General features: G+C 44.3%; 1 protein-coding gene across 7 annotated transcripts in view; it reads left to right on the top strand.

Annotated features, from left to right (window-relative positions):
• Positions 1-18347, top strand: part of GRIN2B (glutamate ionotropic receptor NMDA type subunit 2B) — a 211905-nt gene extending 193558 nt beyond the window's left edge. For all 7 annotated transcript variants that reach the window (XM_032444362.1, XM_032444365.1, XM_032444367.1 and 4 more), the window contains 3 exons: positions 15-202; positions 2200-2438; positions 4295-18347. In XM_032444362.1, the coding sequence (XP_032300253.1) occupies positions 15-202; positions 2200-2438; positions 4295-6205 (2338 nt within the window). In that variant the 3' untranslated portion in view covers positions 6206-18347. The remainder of the gene's footprint in view (positions 1-14; positions 203-2199; positions 2439-4294) is intronic.
• The last annotated feature ends 2339 nt before the right edge of the window (positions 18348-20686 follow it).

The raw sequence follows: 20686 nt of genomic DNA, 5'->3' as shown, positions 1-20686 counted from the left end.
TTGCACCTGTGCAGGAAGTTGGATGCTTTCATTTATGATGCAGCAGTGCTGAATTACATGGCTGGCAGAGATGAAGGCTGCAAGCTGGTGACAATCGGGAGTGGAAAAGTGTTTGCTTCCACAGGCTATGGCATTGCCATCCAAAAGGACTCAGGCTGGAAGCGCCAGGTTGATCTTGCTATTCTACAGCTTTTTGGAGATGGTAAGTGACAAGAAAAAGAGGAGGTGGAGTTTTCCTAAGAAATAACAAGTTTTGCATGTATAGAATATTTTTCTATCTCCCTAGCTCTGGTGTTTCAGATCCACGTAGAGAACAGGAGATTATCAAAAAGGTTTCTAAAGACATTGTGCCAGAGATGTGCAGGATGTCGCCTGTTCTATATTGCTGGTGCAGGATATCATCAAAACCAACTTCAAAAGCATTACTGGTTTCATAGAATCAGCTCAGATGTGTGTATGAGCAATATCTTGTGAGAGGAATGTCCTGTGAAATCAAGTTTTCTTTTGTGAACTTTCAGCTACCTGTGGAGTTTTGCCATGACCAAACTTGCAAATGATGCTGGACTTTCCATTGTTGCTCCATACTTAATTCTCAACAGGATCCAGCCATGCAGAGTTTAGAGGAAAAAAAAAAAAAAATAAAGTTGGTTATGTAATCAGCTTTAATAATGGGTGAAAAAGTTAATTCAGATTCCCCCAGATCTCAAAAACCAAACAAACAAACAAGGAAAAATTTGAGACTCAGAAGTATACTTTGGGCTGTTCTTAATCAGAACATTATAGTTACCTCATTCACCTGTTATCTGTTGATCAAGGAGAAAGAGGTGCTTTCAAAAAAGTTACTCATAGGGTAAGAAACTCTTTTTAGAAAACATTTTCCTGGTGTTCTTTTTCTATGCTATATATTGCACCTTTCTGAGTCATTAAAAATAAATAAATGAATGAATAAATAAAGAAAATTCACAGGTTATTTTATTTATAAGCTTTTTTGCTTTTTTTTTTTTTTCCCTGAAATCTGAAAATAACATAGGGCACAGTAAATATGAAAAGACGAAAGCTCTGATATACTTCATCAGAATATTGGCCACCTGACAGATAGGGTGTTCTGTCTCCTGAAAAGCCTAATAAGTGTTGTTTCAGAAAAGATCATAAAATCTCCATAATTCTTTTAAGAGTGTACTATGATGCCATATAAACATATGGATTTTTTTTTTCCCTGTCACCAGGCTGAATGTTGAAACTGTGAAATGCTGACTTCCCCAGCAGCATGAAAAGAATTGCCAACCTATAAAATTAGTTTTTCTGGATGTCTCAGTATGTGTGTGTGTATGTGTGTGTTTTGCTCTCTCTTCTCCTGAAAAATACCATAATTAGAGGAAGTGGGGTATGAAATTATACTACAGAACATTTGTTTCTAGCTAATACAAATTAGTAATATTTTTCATTGGTCAGAGGGCTCGGAAATGTCACATTTAGGCAAAATTGAAGGGAAGAAAAACTGGTAAAAGTGTAAGAATATTTTAGGGAACATTGCACCTCATTTTAATGACCTGTAGATACTATGGAAACAAATTCAAAAATCAGACATCTTGATGTAAAAAAAATCAGCAATTTTAATTTTAAGCTGGCAGTGTTTTCATTTAAAAGTGACTCATTTCTGTTTAACAGCGTTGGTCACTAATTTTCCCTTTGTTGACTTATTATGAAAGTGGAAGTTTGTGAGGTGAGGTCTTCAGTTATGTGGTGGACAACTTGTTCAGAAAGTCATAGTAGGCAGCTGTAGATAATTGTGTTGTGCAGTAAAGATTTTTGTGCCTAATCTGTGGAAAAATCCTATTGCCTTTTCTGTCACTAATTTCATCTACCCTTATTAGAAGAGCAGTCTGACATGCTTCTTGTTTTCAGACTAACTTAGAATGAGATCCATAGGCAGATCTTAGGAAAAAACTCTTTACTGTGAGTGTGGTGAGACACTGGAACAGGTTGCCCAGTGAGGCTGTGGATGCCCCCTCCCTGGAGGCATTCAAGACCAGGCTGGACAGGACTTTGAACAGCCTCATCTAGTGGGGTGTCTGCCTGCCTATAGTAGAGAGGTTGGAAAGAGATGATCTTACAGGTCCCTTCCAACCCAAACCGTGCTGTGATTCTATGATTGCAGGGCTGGCTAACGTGTTTCTTTCTTTCTCTGTGTCTTTAAAGGGGAGATGGAGGAGCTGGAAGCACTGTGGCTCACTGGCATTTGTCACAATGAGAAAAACGAGGTTATGAGCAGCCAGCTGGATATAGATAACATGGCAGGTGTTTTCTACATGCTGGGAGCAGCTATGGCCCTCAGTCTCATCACCTTCATCTGTGAACATCTATTCTACTGGCAGTTCCGCCACTGCTTCATGGGTGTCTGCTCTGGCAAGCCTGGCGTGGTCTTCTCCATCAGCAGGGTAAGTGTTGTTAGCTAGCAGAGAGAAAAAGGGTCAATCAGGATTTACTCAGATGGTTGTAGGTACTGTCAATGGGGAAATCCACCCAGACTGTCAAACACAGATGTTATAGAGAGATGGTCTGCAGTGTAAAGGATGCCATCTTTCCTGTGTTAATGAAACAAGAGCATTTACTGTTCTTCTGTCATCTCTGGTCTCTGCCTCATTATGGTCATGAAAATGGAAATTTCATGTGGAACTGAAAATGCAATATAAAAAGATGCCATCTGTAATAATCTGCTCCATCTCAGTGAGTTGTAAGCAGGCCAGATCCGGGGACAGTAAGTCGAGTAATGTTGATTAACATGGCTAGAAATTCAGGAGTTTCTCATTGTCTTCCGTGTTGCATCTGTTCACCTGAACTTGTGTTTACTAGAACTGTTCTATCGTGAACATTCAGAAGTCCCTATCCACAAGACCTGCACTAAACCATGCAGAAATCTTTCTAGAGAGGATGACCACACGAATTTAGCAATTGCTCTATGCAAATCTGCCTTAGGGGACAGTATTTACATTTAAAGTAGATTCTAGTAATTTCTGAGTCATCTTCCTGCTATTACTGTAGATAGCAGTGTCCCATTTGGAGCTTCTCTTTATTCCTTCTGTCACTGGTCTGCTCTCTTGATCTATTCTGAAGTGAGGTCTAATCTCAGCATTTTTTACCTCAGTATCTCTTGTAACAGAGTTAACTTTGATTGTCCAATGACTACATGATTGCAGCATAACATACTGTTGAGAAGAAATGACAAGGACTTTGATTGCAGGGACACAGTCTCTCTTCTGTGTCATTAGTTTTTAACCTGCTTTAGTCTAGAAATGAGATAGGGGACTGTATTTGGTGCTTGTTAACTGAATATGTGTCTTTTCAGTCTGGAGTTGTCTGTTAGACTTGGTCCAGGTTGGTGGAAAGTCTGAAAAGAGTGAATCAACTACTAGCTTCTGAAAAACCATGGTGACATGATGTGGTGGTGTCCATTTCACTATTAACACTAATCAGCATGCTCTATTTGGTAGGCTAGGGATTAAATGAGCCTCTTTCCTTCTTCTCCTTGGGGTAGTCCTTGCAAACAGTCTTATCATGGATGAAATGAGCTAGTGGAGAATGTTGAGGGATCAGGCACTTCTGCTGTCTGATTTGAGGTTGAATAGAGGACTTTCAGTTTCAGGGATGTCAATTTGGAGCTTGTTATCACTGCTAAATTTAATAGGATGCAATTAAAAATTCTATTGTACCATACTCAAACAGATGCAATAGAACCAAATACCTGTTCAGCAGTCTTGCGCTCTCTGTTTCCTTTCTAATCTGTACTGGTGATTAATGTAGCTAAGTTTATGACAAATGAAGCTGTTCCCTTTTTACGGTAGTACCTGTCATGTTGATTCACTGATGTCCAGATGAATTTCAAGAGGAAAAACAGACCTTCCTCTCATCCATGCAGAATCCTTTGTCTTGATGTTTCCATTCCCAAGGATATTATTTTCCCTATTTGCAATTCTATGTTATACCTACTAAATTTGAGTAAGTCCTATGGATACTAGCAGTTATTCTTGCATCTCCCAGATACAATATGAACAAAGAAGGAGGATAAATAGAGGGGAAAGAAAAACTGTGAAGGGCAAGATAGAGTGGCAGAAGAGTTAGGGTTGGTGGAACAGGTCTGAGTTCATCTCATTTGCTTGTGTATCACAATGGAAGTCTGACAGTCTTTTCTGCCCTATAGGAATGTGCTATTGCTGCATAGGGTGCTTTCCAGCCTACATTTCCTTTTGTGTATTCTTTGTAGGATCACTCAACTTCATGCTTTCTCTCATTTTAGGGTATCTACAGCTGCATTCATGGTGTGGCCATTGAGGAACGCCAGTCAGCAATGAACTCCCCCACAGCGACTATGAACAACACCCATTCCAACATCCTCCGCCTGCTTCGGACAGCCAAGAACATGGCCAACCTATCAGGGGTCAACGGCTCACCACAGAGTGCCCTGGACTTCATCCGCCGTGAATCATCAGTTTATGATATTTCTGAGCACCGCCGCAGCTTCACCCACTCAGACTGCAAGTCCTACAACAACCCCCCATGTGAGGAGAATCTATTTAGTGACTATATTAGTGAGGTGGAGAGGACCTTTGGCAACCTCCAGCTGAAGGACAGCAATGTATATCAGGACCACTACCACCACCACCACCGTCCCCACAGCATTGGAAGCACCAGCTCCATCGATGGGCTCTATGACTGTGACAACCCACCCTTCAACGCCCAGTCGCGGTCCATCGGGAAGAAGCCCTTGGACCTGGGGTTGCCCCCTGCCAAGCACAGCCAGCTGGGTGACCTCTATGGCAAGTTCTCCTTCAAGAGTGACCGCTATGGGGGCAGTGGGGCCCACGATGACCTGATCCGCTCAGACGTCTCTGACATTTCCACACACACAGTCACCTATGGCAACATTGAAGGCAATGCAGCTAAGCGGCGGAAGCAGCAGTACAAGGACAGCCTGAAGAAGCGTCCAGCCTCTGCCAAGTCCCGGCGGGAGTTCGATGAGATAGAGTTGGCCTACCGCCGGCGCCCACCCCGCTCGCCCGACCACAAACGGTACTTCAGGGACAAGGAAGGGCTACGGGACTTCTACCTGGACCAGTTTCGGGCCAAGGAAAACTCACCACACTGGGAACATGTGGACCTGACGGATATCTACAAAGAGCGTGGAGATGAGTTTAAGCGGGATGCAGGAGGAGGAGGAGGAAGTGGATCCTGCACAAACAGAGCCCACCATAAGCATGGTTCGGGTGAGTTTGGCGGAAGCAATGAACACAAGCATGGTGTTGTGAGTGGGGTCCCGGCACCCTGGGAGAAGAATCTCACCAACCTAGACTGGGAGGACCGGTCTGGGGCTAATTTCTGCCGCAGCTGCCCTTCTAAGGTGCATAACTACACACCATCAGTGGTGGGGCAGAATTCCACTCGCCAGGCCTGCATCCGGTGTGAGGCCTGCAAGAAAGCAGGCAACCTGTATGACATCAGTGAGGACAACTCTCTCCAAGAGCTGGACCAGCCGCCTGCCCCTGTGCCCGTGGCCACCAGTGCCACCTCCTCCTCCAAATATCCTCAGAGCCCTTCCAATTCTGCCTCCAAGGTGCAGAAGAAGAACCGCAACAAGCTTCGCCGGCAGCACTCCTATGATACCTTTGTGGACCTGCAAAAGGATGACTCGGCCCTGGCCCCTCGCAGCGTCAGCCTCAAGGACAAGGGTCGCTTTTTGGAGGGGAGCCCCTACGCCCACATGTTTGAGATGCCAGCCAGTGAGACCACCTTTGCCAACAACAAGTCCTCAGTGCCAGCCACCAGCTACCACCACCACAACAACCCCGTCAGCAGCGGGGGGTACATGCTCAGCAAGTCGCTCTACCCTGACAGGGTCACCCAAAACCCTTTCATCCCCACTTTTGGGGATGACCAATGCTTGCTCCACGGCAGCAAATCTTATTTCTTCAGGCAGCCTGTGGTGGCAGGAGGGCCCAAAGCCAGGCCAGACTTCCGAGCCATCGTTACCACCAACAAGCCGGTGGTCTCAGCCCTTCATGGGGCTGTGCCAGCCCGTTTCCAGAAGGACATCTGTATAGGGAACCAGTCCAACCCCTGTGTGCCTAACAACAAAAACCCCAGGGCTTTCAATGGCTCCAGCAACGGGCATGTTTATGAGAAACTCTCCAGTATTGAGTCTGACGTTTGAGTGAGAGGGAAGGAGCATGGGGAGGGACTGGGGGTGGATGTGGAGCATGGGAGGGTGGGGTGGGATCAATCCCATCGGCTACTCTCCCTGGTCATCCTTAGTTTGTGGGATACTGGAGTTCTGAGTAGTACAGCATTGGTGACAAGTGCCACCTCTTTGGTTTCCCCTCTTCCTCCTCCTCTTTCCCACCCCTCCCCTTTTATCTCTTTTTCCATGTTCTCTCTCCTCCCATTCTCCTCCATTCCTGGCCATTGCACTTTACAGTGACATTGGAGTTGGATATCCTCATTTGTGATTTCACGAGGAGAAGAAGGCAGGGAAGGGGTGGGGTGAGGGGGAGCAATAGTGATTCTAGCATTTCACTCTTGCTGACTCCCAGCAGAGAAAGGCATGTGCATGCACACATGTGGCAGGAGGAGACAGCAGCAGAAGTATAATGGACATGCAGGAAAATATGCTTGTTCAGGCAACTCTTCCTAAAACTGCCTAGAAAAGAGTGATGTTTGAAGATGTGGAGAAAGTGAAGGAGGAATAACATGACTAACTTGATGATGCACTTATATGTTAGGTATAATGAGGTTCTTGTTACATTATTTTGTGAAGACTATGGGGGTTTAGGGCTGAAATATATATATATATTTGCGTATATGCTGAGAATTTTACGCTGACATTTTGAATTGTTTGCTGGGAGATATGGGGTGAGAGAGAGAAGGCTTGTTTGCAGGTCTGGTGAGTGGTTTCACTGTGGCTGTTACAGGCATTGAGCCTGTGACAGAGCAATGGGAGAGTTGGAAAGGAAATGAGCTTTGAGTCTGGGAGAGCAACCCTTGAATCAGGGGGGCTTCTGGGAGCTCTGACAGGATGCTGTTTTGCACTGAAATGAAAGGAATTTTGGGGAAGGGAAGCAGGATTGTTTTTTTAGCTATAAGTTGTTCACTAATTGTGGTTTACTTCAAAGGTGGGAGCAGTATTTAGTATGGGTTAGCCTATACGCGAGTATATACAATGAATTTATACTTGAAATGTCTGTGGAGAAAGCAAAATAAACTCACAATCCTATAAGGTGTCTGGATAACACACAGTGGAACAGAGCTAAAGAGTAGGGAATGGTGGGGAGTTTTGTCACTGTCTCTTCAGAGGACACCAAGCCTGTTTTGGCATGTTCTTTAGCAAGGAGAGCAGGACAAGGAACATTTTCATCCTTCTGCCCTCCCCACCCTTGGCCAGCAGGATGGAAGAAAAAGAATGGGGTGTCCTCTGCCAATGGTGGCATGGTGCTGGAGAGAAAAAAAAAAAAACAACACATGAAAAGGTGCATGTAGTGGCAGTGGTGTTGGTGGACTGTTTTGATGCCTCATTGGACATGTAGAAATGGGAAGAGGGTGTTCGCACCTGTGGGAAATACATATGTATATTTACTATTGAATGTACAGGGGAAGTACATAGCTTGTCTTCCTGGCAATGGGTGTGCTTGAATAAAAGCCAGAGAGCACAGGAACTTGTGCTGAGGGCTGAAGACAAGACATGCAAGGCTGAGATGTGTGTGTACATGTACGTGTGCCTCAGTGTGTGAGAGAGATACTAGCACAAGTGCAAAGCTGGAATAGCCTAGGGTTTCCCATCCCTGCAGTTGTAGTGACAGCTTTCCTGGTGCACATAGTATCGATAGGAATGTTTTTATTTTCCACTGTATCATTTTAGATGCAAGTTAAACTTAACGGAAAGGGAGCAATGGTAGGAGTGAGAAGTTGAACTCCCTCTTCATATGTCTTTTTTTTCCTGAGGTCAGGCATGGGCCAACATCCTGAGAGATGTGGCAGAGTCCCTCCTGTTTCTCCTGAGTGTGTCCCAGTGTCATAATTACCATGGCTCACCAGGGAGAGTGTTGAGAGAACCTTGTGCTAAGGGCGTGGGGACATTCCTGGGGACTGACTGAATGGAGACGGCAGCCCCTTTATGAGCCTCTTGGAGCTGAAAGCCACCTCGCTCGCATTCCTCACCGCACCCTGGTTGATTTTATCTTATCTTGCTCTTTTTAAGCCAACAGAAGGCCTTTTATTTATTTACCTATTTATTTTATTTATTTTTTAGAGCTGGGGTGGGGGGAGGGTGGGATTTGCCTGTGAGGTCAAAGAGTGTGAGGAGAGGGTGGGCAAGGTCTGTGAAGGGGACATTTTCTTAGATTTCACTGAGGAAATTGAGGAGGGAAGAGGGGGAGAGTCTTTGTAATGCCACCCCTTAGTCTTTGGGGTAAGGGAACTTCTTATTCTTTCCCTCTTCTCTCATTACAAAGACAAAAAGGTAAAAAAAAAAAAAAAAAAAAAAAAAAAAAAAAGAAAGAAAAAAAGGAAAAAAAAAAAAAAAAAAGAAAAGAAACCAAACAAATTAACAGAGCGATCTGCAATCCAGAATACACGGCAGCTCGTCAGATGCCTCTGACAGCAGCCACTAAGAAGGCGTTCCTTTCATTTGTAAATATTTCTTTTTTATTGCGTTTTTGTATAAATTGGTGTTTCTCTTCTCGTGAATATTCAGGTCGTGGGGTGGGAGGGAGGGGAGTTTGTTTCTGTTCTGTTTGTTTTCTACGACTTTTCAGGCTGCGTTTTTGGAAGCGGTTTACGCGGGTCGAGGCCGTATGAATGAGGAAGAGAGAGAGCGAGAGAGAGAGAGAGGAAAAAAAAACAAACATGTGTGTTGTGTACCCCTAGGCCCCCCGTATCGCCCTGTCACCTTATCTTCATGAATGGAAGACGCCGGAACGTCACTTCAAGCCTTGCCAGCAGGGTTTCATGTTTTGATGGGAACATCCCCAATTCCTTTTTGCATATAAACTCTCTGTACCAGCATCTCTCTGTGGAGTTTGAGCCTCAAGGCACTACACTGTCTTGGTAGTGGTGGGGTGAACCATCAAGTTGGCCGCTCAGGTTGGACCATCACTTGACATTAAGAGACTTCTCCAATGCTACATTGGTTTAGAAATCTTGGACCTGGGAAAGCTCGTGAGAATTTCTGGTTATTTCCTAAGGGCTTGGGGGGGAACTTGACAGCTGGCAAGGGCAGCTAATCTCATTGGTGGTTATTTCAGTACTTTACGTCCCTCCCCACCTGGAACAAGGAAACCTGGAGGGTGGCTCTGCAGGGAAATTAAGCCGAAAACAAACCAAAAAGAAGTTAATGGAACTTTTTTCAAATCTCTTCTTAAAGGTTCTGATTTTTGTGTTCCAGGGCGAAAGTTGGTTCGTATTTTCTCCAAACTGGTCTGTCCCTTGTTCCACTGATTGGCAAATGATAGTTTGCCAAAATCATTATCTAGTGTTGATACTGTGTAGCACTGTTAACACTGGGAGTGCTCTGCAAATATTAACTGTGCCACAAACCACTCAAATGAATGCTCTAGGGCAACCAGAAAAGAAGAACTGGAAATTCTGAACTGAACAACTGGTCTAACTACAGGAGTCTGGTGTTTTGCCTTCTCCCACAATAAATTAGGCCACGTGTCCATCAGGTTATTCCTTTCTCTATAAGTGATCTTTTCTGGTTGCTTTGTTTAATTTAGTTCTGACAGGTCAACAAATTTTGGAACAGAGGTGAAGGGGAGGGGCTGGGAGGGGGGAGGGTGTAATTCATAATCCAGAAAATAAACCAATGATGTTATTAAACTCTGATTATATATTTAGAATTTTAGATTTGGTGTATTTTCATTCTAAGTATTCTAAGTGAATCGATCAGGTAATATTAGCAGCAGGTGTTGTCTATACTAGAATACCACCCATGTGCTGTTTATTACCTGTCTTGAAAAGAACGGGATTTCATACCAGAGCCTGACAAAATTACACATCTCCTCACTTGCCATTTCCCTCTGTCTCCTGTAGAAACACCAGTATTTTCTGGGGGCAGTGGCTGGGATCATTTCCCCTTTCTGAACGTTTCTGCACTCGTGAATGATGATCAAAAATCATTGCATCCTCTACAGGTGTGTGACTTCTACTGTATATTTGCAGCCAGCCTCCTGGGAAAGATTAGGCGCTTTTGGTAATGTTTCTGACATTGGCCTCCTCAATCTAGTTCTAGGTATGGCTCTCTGAGAGGTATTTCCATGAGCCATGTTGTTCTGAAGTGATACCAGAACATAGATACTCAGCTGAAGGAGGATTTGTATGAAGGAGATGGAGAAAATATTAAAAATAAAATAAAATCAGGAGTGTGCCATGCACAGTGGAATGCATCTGGCAGGTAGATCTTGCAGCCGTGGATCTCCTCATCATAAACCTTCTTGAGGAATTCACACCAGCTTTTTACTGTAGTGCAATGAAACATGTGCTGGTGTAGCAGTCCTGTCTCCCATCATGCCTTCCATGGAGGGCACAATCAGAACTCACCTTATCACCTCATAAATAGGGAAGAGGAGCTGCAGTCAGAACTTGTTATCAGTGGAGATAATGAAGCACACCGGCCCCACCTCCTCAGTTAAAAAAAAACATCCTTTTATCTTTGATATCCAGCATACGTCATCAGAACTCTCCAGGTGAGAACTCCAGTATGTTCAAAATGCTCAGCAATATGCAAGCATGAACTTTGCCCTTAGGGAATTGCTATTTCAATTTCTAGCGCGTGGGGGAGGAAGGTTCCTTTGTGTGGTCCTGAAAGATTTGGTGGAGGAGTTAAGAAATGCCAAGATGGCCCTCTTTGCTTCTGACTTCTTCAGAAATTCATACTGATGCTGAGCTACTCACTTCAAGAAGACACTAGCATCCATCTTGAATAAAGCCCCTTTGTACCTTCAAATCAGGGTTGTTTCTCAAAACAACATTGTCAGCAAAGGAGAGAGGGGGAGATGTAGACTATAGATGGTGATGGTGGCAGGTTAGAGTGATCAGAGATACCTCAGGGATCTTTATAGGCAAGCCTTTGCTTTAGAGCTTTCTATCAAATGTGGCATATCCTCCCACCTCCATTGCTTATCAACAGATGGAAGCAAACCTGGGAACACAGCCAATGATCAGACTTAGGCCTTTCACACATCCTCCACTCCAGTCAAGCAACCTTTGATGAGCTCTTCCTGTGGAGAAGGGTGGGAGGTTGCACTTCCCCATGTATTTTTGGTTGCTGAAACGACAAGAAAAATGGGAGGAGATAAAGATGAGTGCTGATGAAGGGACTTTGCGCTGACTCTTTGTGCTGCTTCTCTAAGGATTGTCACTTCACCCTTCCTGCTCAATTCAAGCTGGCAAAGGGTAGGGTCCAATTCTGCTGCCTCTCTGTGGCATATGCCTGGCAGAAGCCTCTGGGAGCCACGTGTGAGAAAGGAGCTGGATTGCTGGCAATGTATGGGGACAGACTCCAAGCCACAATCCCTGTCTGCACCCACTCTTTCCTATAAGTGCTTCCCTGCTGCTGAACACACCTGGCGTGTCCACCTGGAACACACCTACCATGCTGCTGGATGCTGCAGGGCACATTGAGATAGTAACTAGTGGGACTTGATTGTTGTCCCCACAAGGGCTTATTTTCAATTTGCAGCCAAATAGATTTCCAAGCCATAGACCCTCGCTGCATTCACCCACCTATATACCTGTATCTCCCTCCCTTCTCCCCCTTCAAAAGGCAAACTGGGGCGCTGACTGTCTCATTGGCAATATGAATGCTATTGCTTCATCCTCATCACGGGCTCTCTGGACCTCCCTGGTGCTGACTGCAGACAGACCTGGGTGTCTGCCATTAGAACGGTAACAACTACAACAACAACAACAAAAACCCACTTTGTGATTGGCTTTGAGTTCTTTCTTCATCTCTTCTGCATTCCCAAATTCAATTTGAGTGAATTCTGGCACCCTTCTGTCACTGCTGACAGCAAAAAGGACACAGCGTGAATCTGCCTGTGTATGAAAAGGGCAGTAAAACTGTGTATCAGAGAGCAGGACTCAGGTCTGCCAATGCCAAGGGTACAGTTTCCTGGTGCTGAGGTAAAGGAAGGCCTCTGCAATGTGTTAGTAGCTACACATCTTTTACTCTGCTGGCTTCCTGCCATTCAAGGCTAACAGCAAGCACTGGTATGCGCTCCAGCGGGTCAGACAAATTCCATACTGTAGGGCAGGGGTTCCTCTGGGCATGTGCACACATATGAAATATATTGGGGAAGTGAAACACATGTGAACAAGCCTGGCACAGCAGGAAGCTGTGAGGCTTGTGCGCTTGTACGCACATACACACACACGGTACATTGCAGTATGCTTTATTACTCTGTCCCACGGTGCATTTTTGCCAAGTAGAAACAACGCGATCTTTCCTACGATTCTGCTGGTAGTTATTTAATTTATGTGTTCACTTTGTGACTTTTACATCATCTGCTTTCTTGACTGCAGCATTATTGTGTAAATACAAATGTATATATGTACAGATACTAACTCAAGCAATTATATTCAGGTTGGGGAAAGGGTGGTTTTTATATCTGTACAGTATTTCCTTATTAAATAATGGCATGGGGGGGAGGGGGAGGGGAGGGCTGGGAAAGTTAACTTCTAAGTTGTGGTTTTATTGGTCTGTGGTGTTTGAAGTTGTTTCAGTGGTTGCTTTTGCTGGTTCAGAAAGTTTATCTGGATGTTATATGTGTGTGCCAAGAAAGGGTCCCCAGACAGGGGAGGTTTGGGATTTGGTGAGGGGTGGTGGGTAGCAGAGGGTGTTAATAATTTCCTGTAATAAACGCAGTGTTGATTGCTAGGGATTGTTTGTGTGAGGCACAGGGCTGTTTCTTTCTCTATGTGCTTTGCTTTTTTATTGCTTTCTCTTCCCTGGTTCCTGTTGTACTCTCTCTTAGATGTCAGCAGACTACGTTTGTTACTACAGGGATCTCTCTCTGGGCCTTCATTTCCTCCTGACCAACTCTTTCATCTCCCTCTTTTTATGGCCTTCTCTGTACCAGTGGGAGAGGAGATTAGATGGTACCATCTTGGACCCTCTGTGCCATCCTTACCTACTTTACTTCCTCTGCTTTAGATATTCTCAGTCCTTCCTCTGAGCAGAACCTCATTTTCAGGTGTTCTGATCACTCCAGTTTACTGCCTCATCTCCCTGGCCTCTTATCTACTTTTTTCCCATCTTACACATCCTGATCCTCCAATTTCATTTCAACGTCTTTTCCCTCAAGATGACTTACACTGGCTGTTTGCCCACTCTGCTCTTCTTATTACTGTCTTGTTGCTTTGTGTCTTCTTTGGACTGTGCAATGCAGTGTGGAAGAGTGAAGGACAGGACCCTACTTCTCTCCTGGAAAATTCTAGCCCTGACTAGATCATTAGATTATATTTGGTAGCTATTTTTGACTTCTGTTTCCTTCACTGAGGTGGAGTTCTACTCTTAGCCACTCAAAGAATAAGAAATGATCAGTCTGGCAAATTAATCAGTGCAAGGAAGCAGCAAAATTTTCTCTTCTGAGAAAGCCATGAGAGAGAACAGTCCTTCCTTCTTTGGTAGCTGACTGGTGAGTTTAGAGCAGGGGCAGACATAGTTTTTATTTAGTTCTCTATTTCTCACGTCAGGCTCAGTGAAGTCTTTTACTCTATGTCAGTCAAGCAAGGCTGTTGGAAAGGAGTATGCTATCCTTTATAAGCATGAGGATCCATTCATTTATTGCCTAAAGGCCACTGGATTCTAAACACCTACATGATGTTCTGCTGTTGAAAACCTGGGAGTGAGTACCTAGTAGTATTTTGTCCCTTTGAGCCTGATAAGTCAATATATGCTTGTGCTTGACACTAGGTAACCAGGATTTGTATTCTAGCACTAAACCAGTAAGGGAACAGAGTAGCAGCGTGGCACGGTAAATGCACAGAGGCAGTGGCGGTGGTTCTAGACAGATGCCAAAACACCTCATTCTCTCCCTTTCGGAAAACTTGCATTGGTTCTTCTCAAACTTCCATTGACCCACCATTCCCCAAAGGCTGAGATTACCATCCATGGCACTGGCTGCTCATCCCTGAAGACATCTAAGTCTGCTTGCTGGTCACAGTCTGGAAAAAGGTCAGTTAGTCTTTGTGTATGCGTGTTTATTGCCATGTCTCTGAGGGTCTGAGCTGTACTGTATGACAGATGAAAAGGTTTACTCAGAGATTATCAAGAGCAGCAGTCTCCTCCTGGATGCTTCTACCAACTCTTAGTTACTCTAAATCTCTGATTTCTGGGTGGGAAAAACCTCAGGAGCTAAATGGAAATGGTGCTTTGCTGAGAGGAATGAGCAGGGTAGATGTATCTCTCGTGTACACTTGCTGTAACCTTGATGTAGCTTTCCCAGTGAGATCTACCGTGGCCACTATATTTGCAGATAAATCACTTATCAGTTTGGGAGAAGGTGTGTATTTGAGACTTTCATTTGCTTGACTCTTGCAGAACTCCAAACACGAGTGAAGCCAGAAAACACTGACCCATCTAATGCTGCCCCAAGGATACTTATTCAGTGTACCACAAACATGACATACCTGCAGCATCTGCAGGGCATCTGGAGAGAATGCATCTGTCCCATAGGACTTCTGTCTAGACCCATGAGCAGTGGCTGGCAAGCCCCATGTCACCTGGAGAAAGATTATACCTGCCTCTGAACAGACATACATTAACTAAAGGGATAAGATCATAGCTTTGTGTTTTCTCCTGCTGCTTTCCTTACAGGCCTTGCAACTAGATCCATCAACACAGACAGCTAAACTCCTGTGAAAATCGAGGAGCTCTGGGGAAGCTACCAGGGAGTTTAGATGCCTGGAATGCTCTTTGTGGATTTCTTGCTGGTGTGGGCCTCTTCCTGCAATGCATTTTGCCAGGACTCATCTCCCAGGAACTCACCTTGCTTGAATATAGCTTCGAGGGGTTCCCTCTGCTTGGGATCACCATGTGTATGTTGCATGCCTGTTGCTACTTGTCTGTACTTCTTGCATGTGTCTATTTGTTGGGGGGCAGGGGTGGGTTCATAGCGGTATGTGTATTTATGCAGCTTGTTCACATTTGTATGTGTGGTGCCACAGCCTGTATGTGTGCTTAGGTGTGTACACATATTTGAGCTGAATGAAAAGCGTTTGAAGCCATATGCTGCTAAAGCCAGGTGATAGGTACCTGTATGTACCTTGGCAGCCCTGTTGTTGCTCTTGCTTATCTGGTGAGCCCTGGCATGGCTGCTTTGTTAGGACTCTGGGGTACCAGTCTGAATCTGTAACAAGGCTGGGACACAGGTTCCTCCTGGAGATGGTTTGAATACAGCATCAGAAACTTATTTCATGCTTTCACTCACTTATGTGCTGAATCCACTGTGCCACATTTTCTAACCATTGTGCCACACTCATTACCTACTTAGGCCTTAATCAGTAGCTGGAGCAGGAAGACAAACCTGCATTGACTGGTAAAGTCAAAAGACGTCTAGCCAGTCCTGCCCTGTGACTAAAACAAGAGGCTATCTTGCCTTTCTTTTTGCTGCTTTCCAGGGCAATGCAAACACTGTAATTCCACTTGCAATCAAGCACTAGCCTGTTCTTCCTTGCTTTTGGATCAGATATAGGTGGAATCTGAGTTATGTTGGATTGGTCTCTCACACCCACTACCTGGAAGAATTTCACAGTTGCTTCTTGTAGCTGTGTAGGGATCTTGCAAATTCCAAGTTCTGGGGCAATTCAGTTTCTTCAGAGGAGACCGTATATAGGAAGGATGGGAGAGAGTGAACCTTCTGCAGCCATCCTCCATTCCATTCATTTCCCAGATCTCTACGCCGGTAGCACCAGAGAGAAAAACTTGTTGGGAGGCCCCTACAGTGCCAACCAGAACAGCACTTTAACTGGCCAAATTGCTGACAAGAGACTGCTGTCTTCTGTCAGCAGCCAGAAAAGACAATCAGGACCTGATGAAGAAATGTCATGATTAATCTGAGGAGAAAGGAGCGACACCTGGGGACTAGTGTCTAAGTCTAAAGTCTGCTTCACCAGACTATTAGTGCTGGTGTCATTGGGCCTCTTGATGGTTTCCTTTTATTTATATATAACAAAATGTAATATAATGGTCTGTGGCTGCCAGTGACTCCTTCAACCAGATTGCGTCCATTCCCCTCCTTTGCTTTATTCCATGTTCAGCTGCTCTTTCCTCTCCATCACACTGTATCCTGTGCTCTGCCAGGCTTGTGTTATATGGAAGAGAAGATATATGTCTGTGTGTGTGTGTATATGTACATGTGTATTTATGTATTGTAACTATTACCAACATGCTATACACCTAAAAGCTCCTAGCAAGCTGGAGCCTTCAAGAGGTGCTTGTAGGAAATTACTTCCCCACTAGACAGCAGTTAGTGTGGATGTTATCAAAGAAAGCTGCTAGCTTTGGAGGCCTCTTTGCCTGTCTGGGTACTTTTCTTATCTCTGGAGCAGGCTCTCTCTCACATGTGGTCAGAAATGCAGCAAACTGCTCTTTTTAGCTTTGCATTTTTCAAATTTCTAATGCAGAAATATGTTCCTTGATTATCTGTTGATTTCTTTTGTTTGTTTTTGTTTGTTTGTTTGTTTTGCAGTCCTTTTAGTGGGAACAGGGAGGTGTTTTCAGCAATACAACTTTCCGAGACCTCAGTTCTGTGCAGTTGTTGTTTGTATGGTTCAGCTGTGTTTGGGGTCTTTCCTTTGTACGTGTTTTCCTGAATGGCAGGGCTATCTTGAAGCATCTCTTTGCCAGTGACCAAGGCTCCATCTGTATTTGGAGGCATGGGCTGGTCTATGGAGAAGGCAGCAGCCTTTCAGGAATTAGTAGCTTTTCATCGACTTCCCTGTGGAGTCACAGAAGGCAAACTAATAAACTGATGCACAGGTGGGTTTTGGTTTGGAGTTGTGGGTTTTCTTGGTACTCCTCCTCTTTTCCTTCCTTTTTTTTATTTTCTCTGCTTTTCCCTTAGAAATAAGTGTTATTTCTGTGAGCTTTGGGGTGGGAGAAGGCAAGGAGGGAGTCTGACCCCTGGGTCCCTCCCTCCTGACTCCATTTAGAATTGCCATTGTATGATAGAGAGAGGCCCTTTTGGGGCGATTTCTATGGTGACAATCAGAGCAGGGTCCTGGTGGCTGCTGAGGGGCCTGGCCTAAAGGCCATGTGTGCCCAAGGTGCACCCTCTGGCTTGCACATGTCTTGGGGCAGGCTGGAGAGTGGGCTGAGAAGAAAACTCTCACCCACAATTCATGGGAGGGAGGTGGAGGAAAGAAGACAAACAGGCAGAAAGGAGGCCAACAAATCTGTATTGGTCTGAGCCATCCCCGCATCTCCCTGTTTTGCCTCCTTCTCACACAGGTCTCCCCACGCAGGAGTGAGGCCACGGAGATGGGCAGATGGCTGTGCCTGGGCCAGAGCTGTCCAGCATTGCCTCCAGTGGATAGGGCTGACTCTTGGCTTGAACAATGCCTTTTAGGGCCCAGCAGAGTCTCACAAGCCATGAAGTGTGGGTTAAAGGTGGATATCTGTCCAGATATCAATGTCTTGCCACTAGGAGAAAGCCCAGTACCTTCACCCTTTGGCTCCTGGAAGTGGCTGCGAGCAGCAGTGGAGGACTGCTGTGTCTACTGAGGTTGGGGCAGGTAGTAACTTCAAAGTTGACAGAGATTAACTCTGGCTGTATTTGATTTGTAACTAATGTACATTTACTTTTGAGAGCACATTTGATTAGCTCAGTCTATCAACCAAAAGGAAAAGGAATACTCACCTCTAGTGTAAGTCTTCTACTGCCCAACACTGCTACCTCCTCTTGAGCTGTTGGTATCTTGTGATGAACCTGGCCACCTGTCAAGCTGTTGCACACAACGGATATTTCCCTATTCACTTCTGAGACCATCTTTGCCTAAATTTTGCCTCCTCCTCATCCCCTTTGCACATGCACATGCGCGCGCACACACCCACCTCCAGCCACTGCACTGGTGAAAATCAGAGCCACAGAGACATGAGTGCCAAATGACTTTTTGTTTTTCAAGTAAATGATAAAAAATAAGGTTTTGTTTCTTTCTTTCTTTCTTTCTTTCTTTCTTTCTCCTTCTTCTCTTTGTTTTTTTAACATATACAAATGTAAAAGGGAACTGACAGCGAATTGGTGGTGGCAAGAGGAAATGGGATGTTTTGTAACCCTAGCTGCAGTTAAAAAAAAAAAAAAAAAGGAAAAAAAAAAGAAAAAAAAAAGAAAGAAATGAAAATACATTAAAAATATTTAAAAAACACAAAAAGGAGGAAAAAAAAACTTGAACTATTTTGGAAATATTGTGAATAATTTTTTGATATAAAAACTAATTTTTATGTAGCATGAAAACCACCAAAATAAAATTATCAAGAACAAAAGCTGTGCAGAGGGTGTTTTTGTTTAGTTTTTGAGGGGAAAAAAAGGGAGATAGNGGGATGCTGATGCTGTGGCTTTTATGGCAAGATTAACAATATGTGATGTTTTTCTTCAATCTTAGATACTGGAGTTTTGCGATTATGTTAAAAGGGGAAAAAAAGAAAAAAAGAAAAAATCACAAATCACATTTTATATGAAAAGGATTTTTTATCTCTGATAGCTATGGAGAGAGTCTTGAAAATAAGAACTGAATGAATCCCAAAGGCTCAAAATAAATAAATAAATAAAGATAAAATAAAAGAAGGAAAAAATGGCAAATTAAAGTAACTACAAATTGCTTTTGAGTGTCAACAGTGTTCATGAATATTTTTCGTCTTGATTTGTCCTTTTTTGAGAAGCGGAGGTTGTGGTATTGAGGAGGCAGGCGTGAAGGAGTTGAGGGACTGAGGAAGGGCTAAAGAAGTTCAGGGTTTTGTTTTGTGAGGCACAGGAGTTAAGCTGAGAACTCGTCACATCTCCTGAGTAAGGGAACAAAGTACTGTGCTTTTACATGCTATATTGGCACTGTCATTCATTCCTTAAAAAAGAAAGGTAATACAGGTGTCTTAAAAGAAGCAGTCTTCCTCTCCCCATTCCAAACAAAACGGTTTGTTCTCTCAGCACTCCAGCCCTTTTCATAAATGATGGAGATTGTCTGCTCCCCTGAAAGAAGTGATTTGCTCATTCTCTTTGCCTCCTGAGAAGCAATTATATTAGGTACTGGAGCATCAGACGGGTAGCAGCCAAGGAATTGTCAGAGCACAGGAGATACTGGTTTCTAGACTCTCCCATGGAAGCTGGTGGGCTTTCCTATGCTTTGTGAAGATTCTGCCATTATATGTGTAACTATAAATACAGATAGTTCTTCCAGTGAGTATCTAGCTATTTACCCTTTGTCCTCACTCATAGCCCCATCTATTTGCCATCAAATCTTGCCAGCAATTTGTCTTTCTGTGAGGAACAGTATTCCTCTGTGGCCTTCTGGTCATGCATGTAGAAGAAAGGGTGTGTCTGTTGCTTCCTTATGGGAAGAAGCTAGCACTGTTCCTTGTGTTATAAACCAGGAGAGTAGAGAAGTCGTTACACACAGTGTAGGGGATATTGTTCATTCGGTTTTCTCCACTGACTTGGATATTCCAGGTGCCATTCTTTCAATGAATATGGTATTTTACCTCTCTACCCAGTATGAAATAGCTAGGTGTTTGTATTATCAGCTAAGTGTTTCTGTTGTTCTCTCAAATACAGCAAGACGAATCACAGGGAGCCTGCTAGCTTTAGCCCAGACAATCACCCTGTGTCTGCTGCTCCACCAGCTGCCTCCTATTCATATGCTTACTATTCCCTTAACAGAGTCAGGTATCAAGGCAGTAGCAGTAGGGAAAGGTAGGAAGAGAACTATGTGAGAGTGACTATATTCTGCTATGCTAGTGTGCAGCATGTTCAACACCAAGAGAATGTGGCATGGAGTGAGAGAGACTCCCACACCTTCTTTTCTCCTCTATCTGGAGAGTGGTCCATCTCCCTCTCTCCTCTGGGCATCAGGATGCCCCATGGATGATATAAGACAGGGACCAAGAGCACCTGAGGAGCCTCAGCTTCAGTATGGTAAGTGCATCCTGCACATCATAGCCTGGAAATATGTATCTGGGTGGAAGATATTTTGAAAGCAATGCCCTGGAAGTGAGGGAACAGAGCTAAAGAAAAAGACTTCAGAAATGCTCTGAAAACTCAGATTTCCAAACCTTAGAGTCTGGAACCAGGGCTTTGACCATGTATTATGTTTGCTGGAAGTTCAGCCAAGGGCCATTCTTGCCCTCCAGCCTCTGTGCTTACTCACTTTTCTTTCCCTAGAGTGGATTGCAAGCTCATCTTTTCCTGTAGACTCAAAGGGCTGACTGTGTCAGTAGTGAGGGAGAGAATACTTTCACCCTGGTCTCACTCTGAGAGCAGCCTGCATTTTGACCACCCTGTCTCTGCACCTCATTGCTCACATCTCCTAGTCTTTCAAGGTAGACATTTAACAGGGCCAGAGGAAGGGCAGATATCCTTGTATGTCAAGGTCAAGAGCCTGGAATTTTTTGAGCACTCCAGCAACAGATGCTCTCCTTGAAATACCTCTT

Source organism: Coturnix japonica, chromosome 1 (genome assembly GCF_001577835.2).
Source record: "Coturnix japonica isolate 7356 chromosome 1, Coturnix japonica 2.1, whole genome shotgun sequence".
In the NCBI taxonomy this organism is placed as follows: domain Eukaryota; kingdom Metazoa; phylum Chordata; class Aves; order Galliformes; family Phasianidae; genus Coturnix; species Coturnix japonica.
This window is presented reverse-complemented; position numbering and strand designations above follow the sequence as displayed.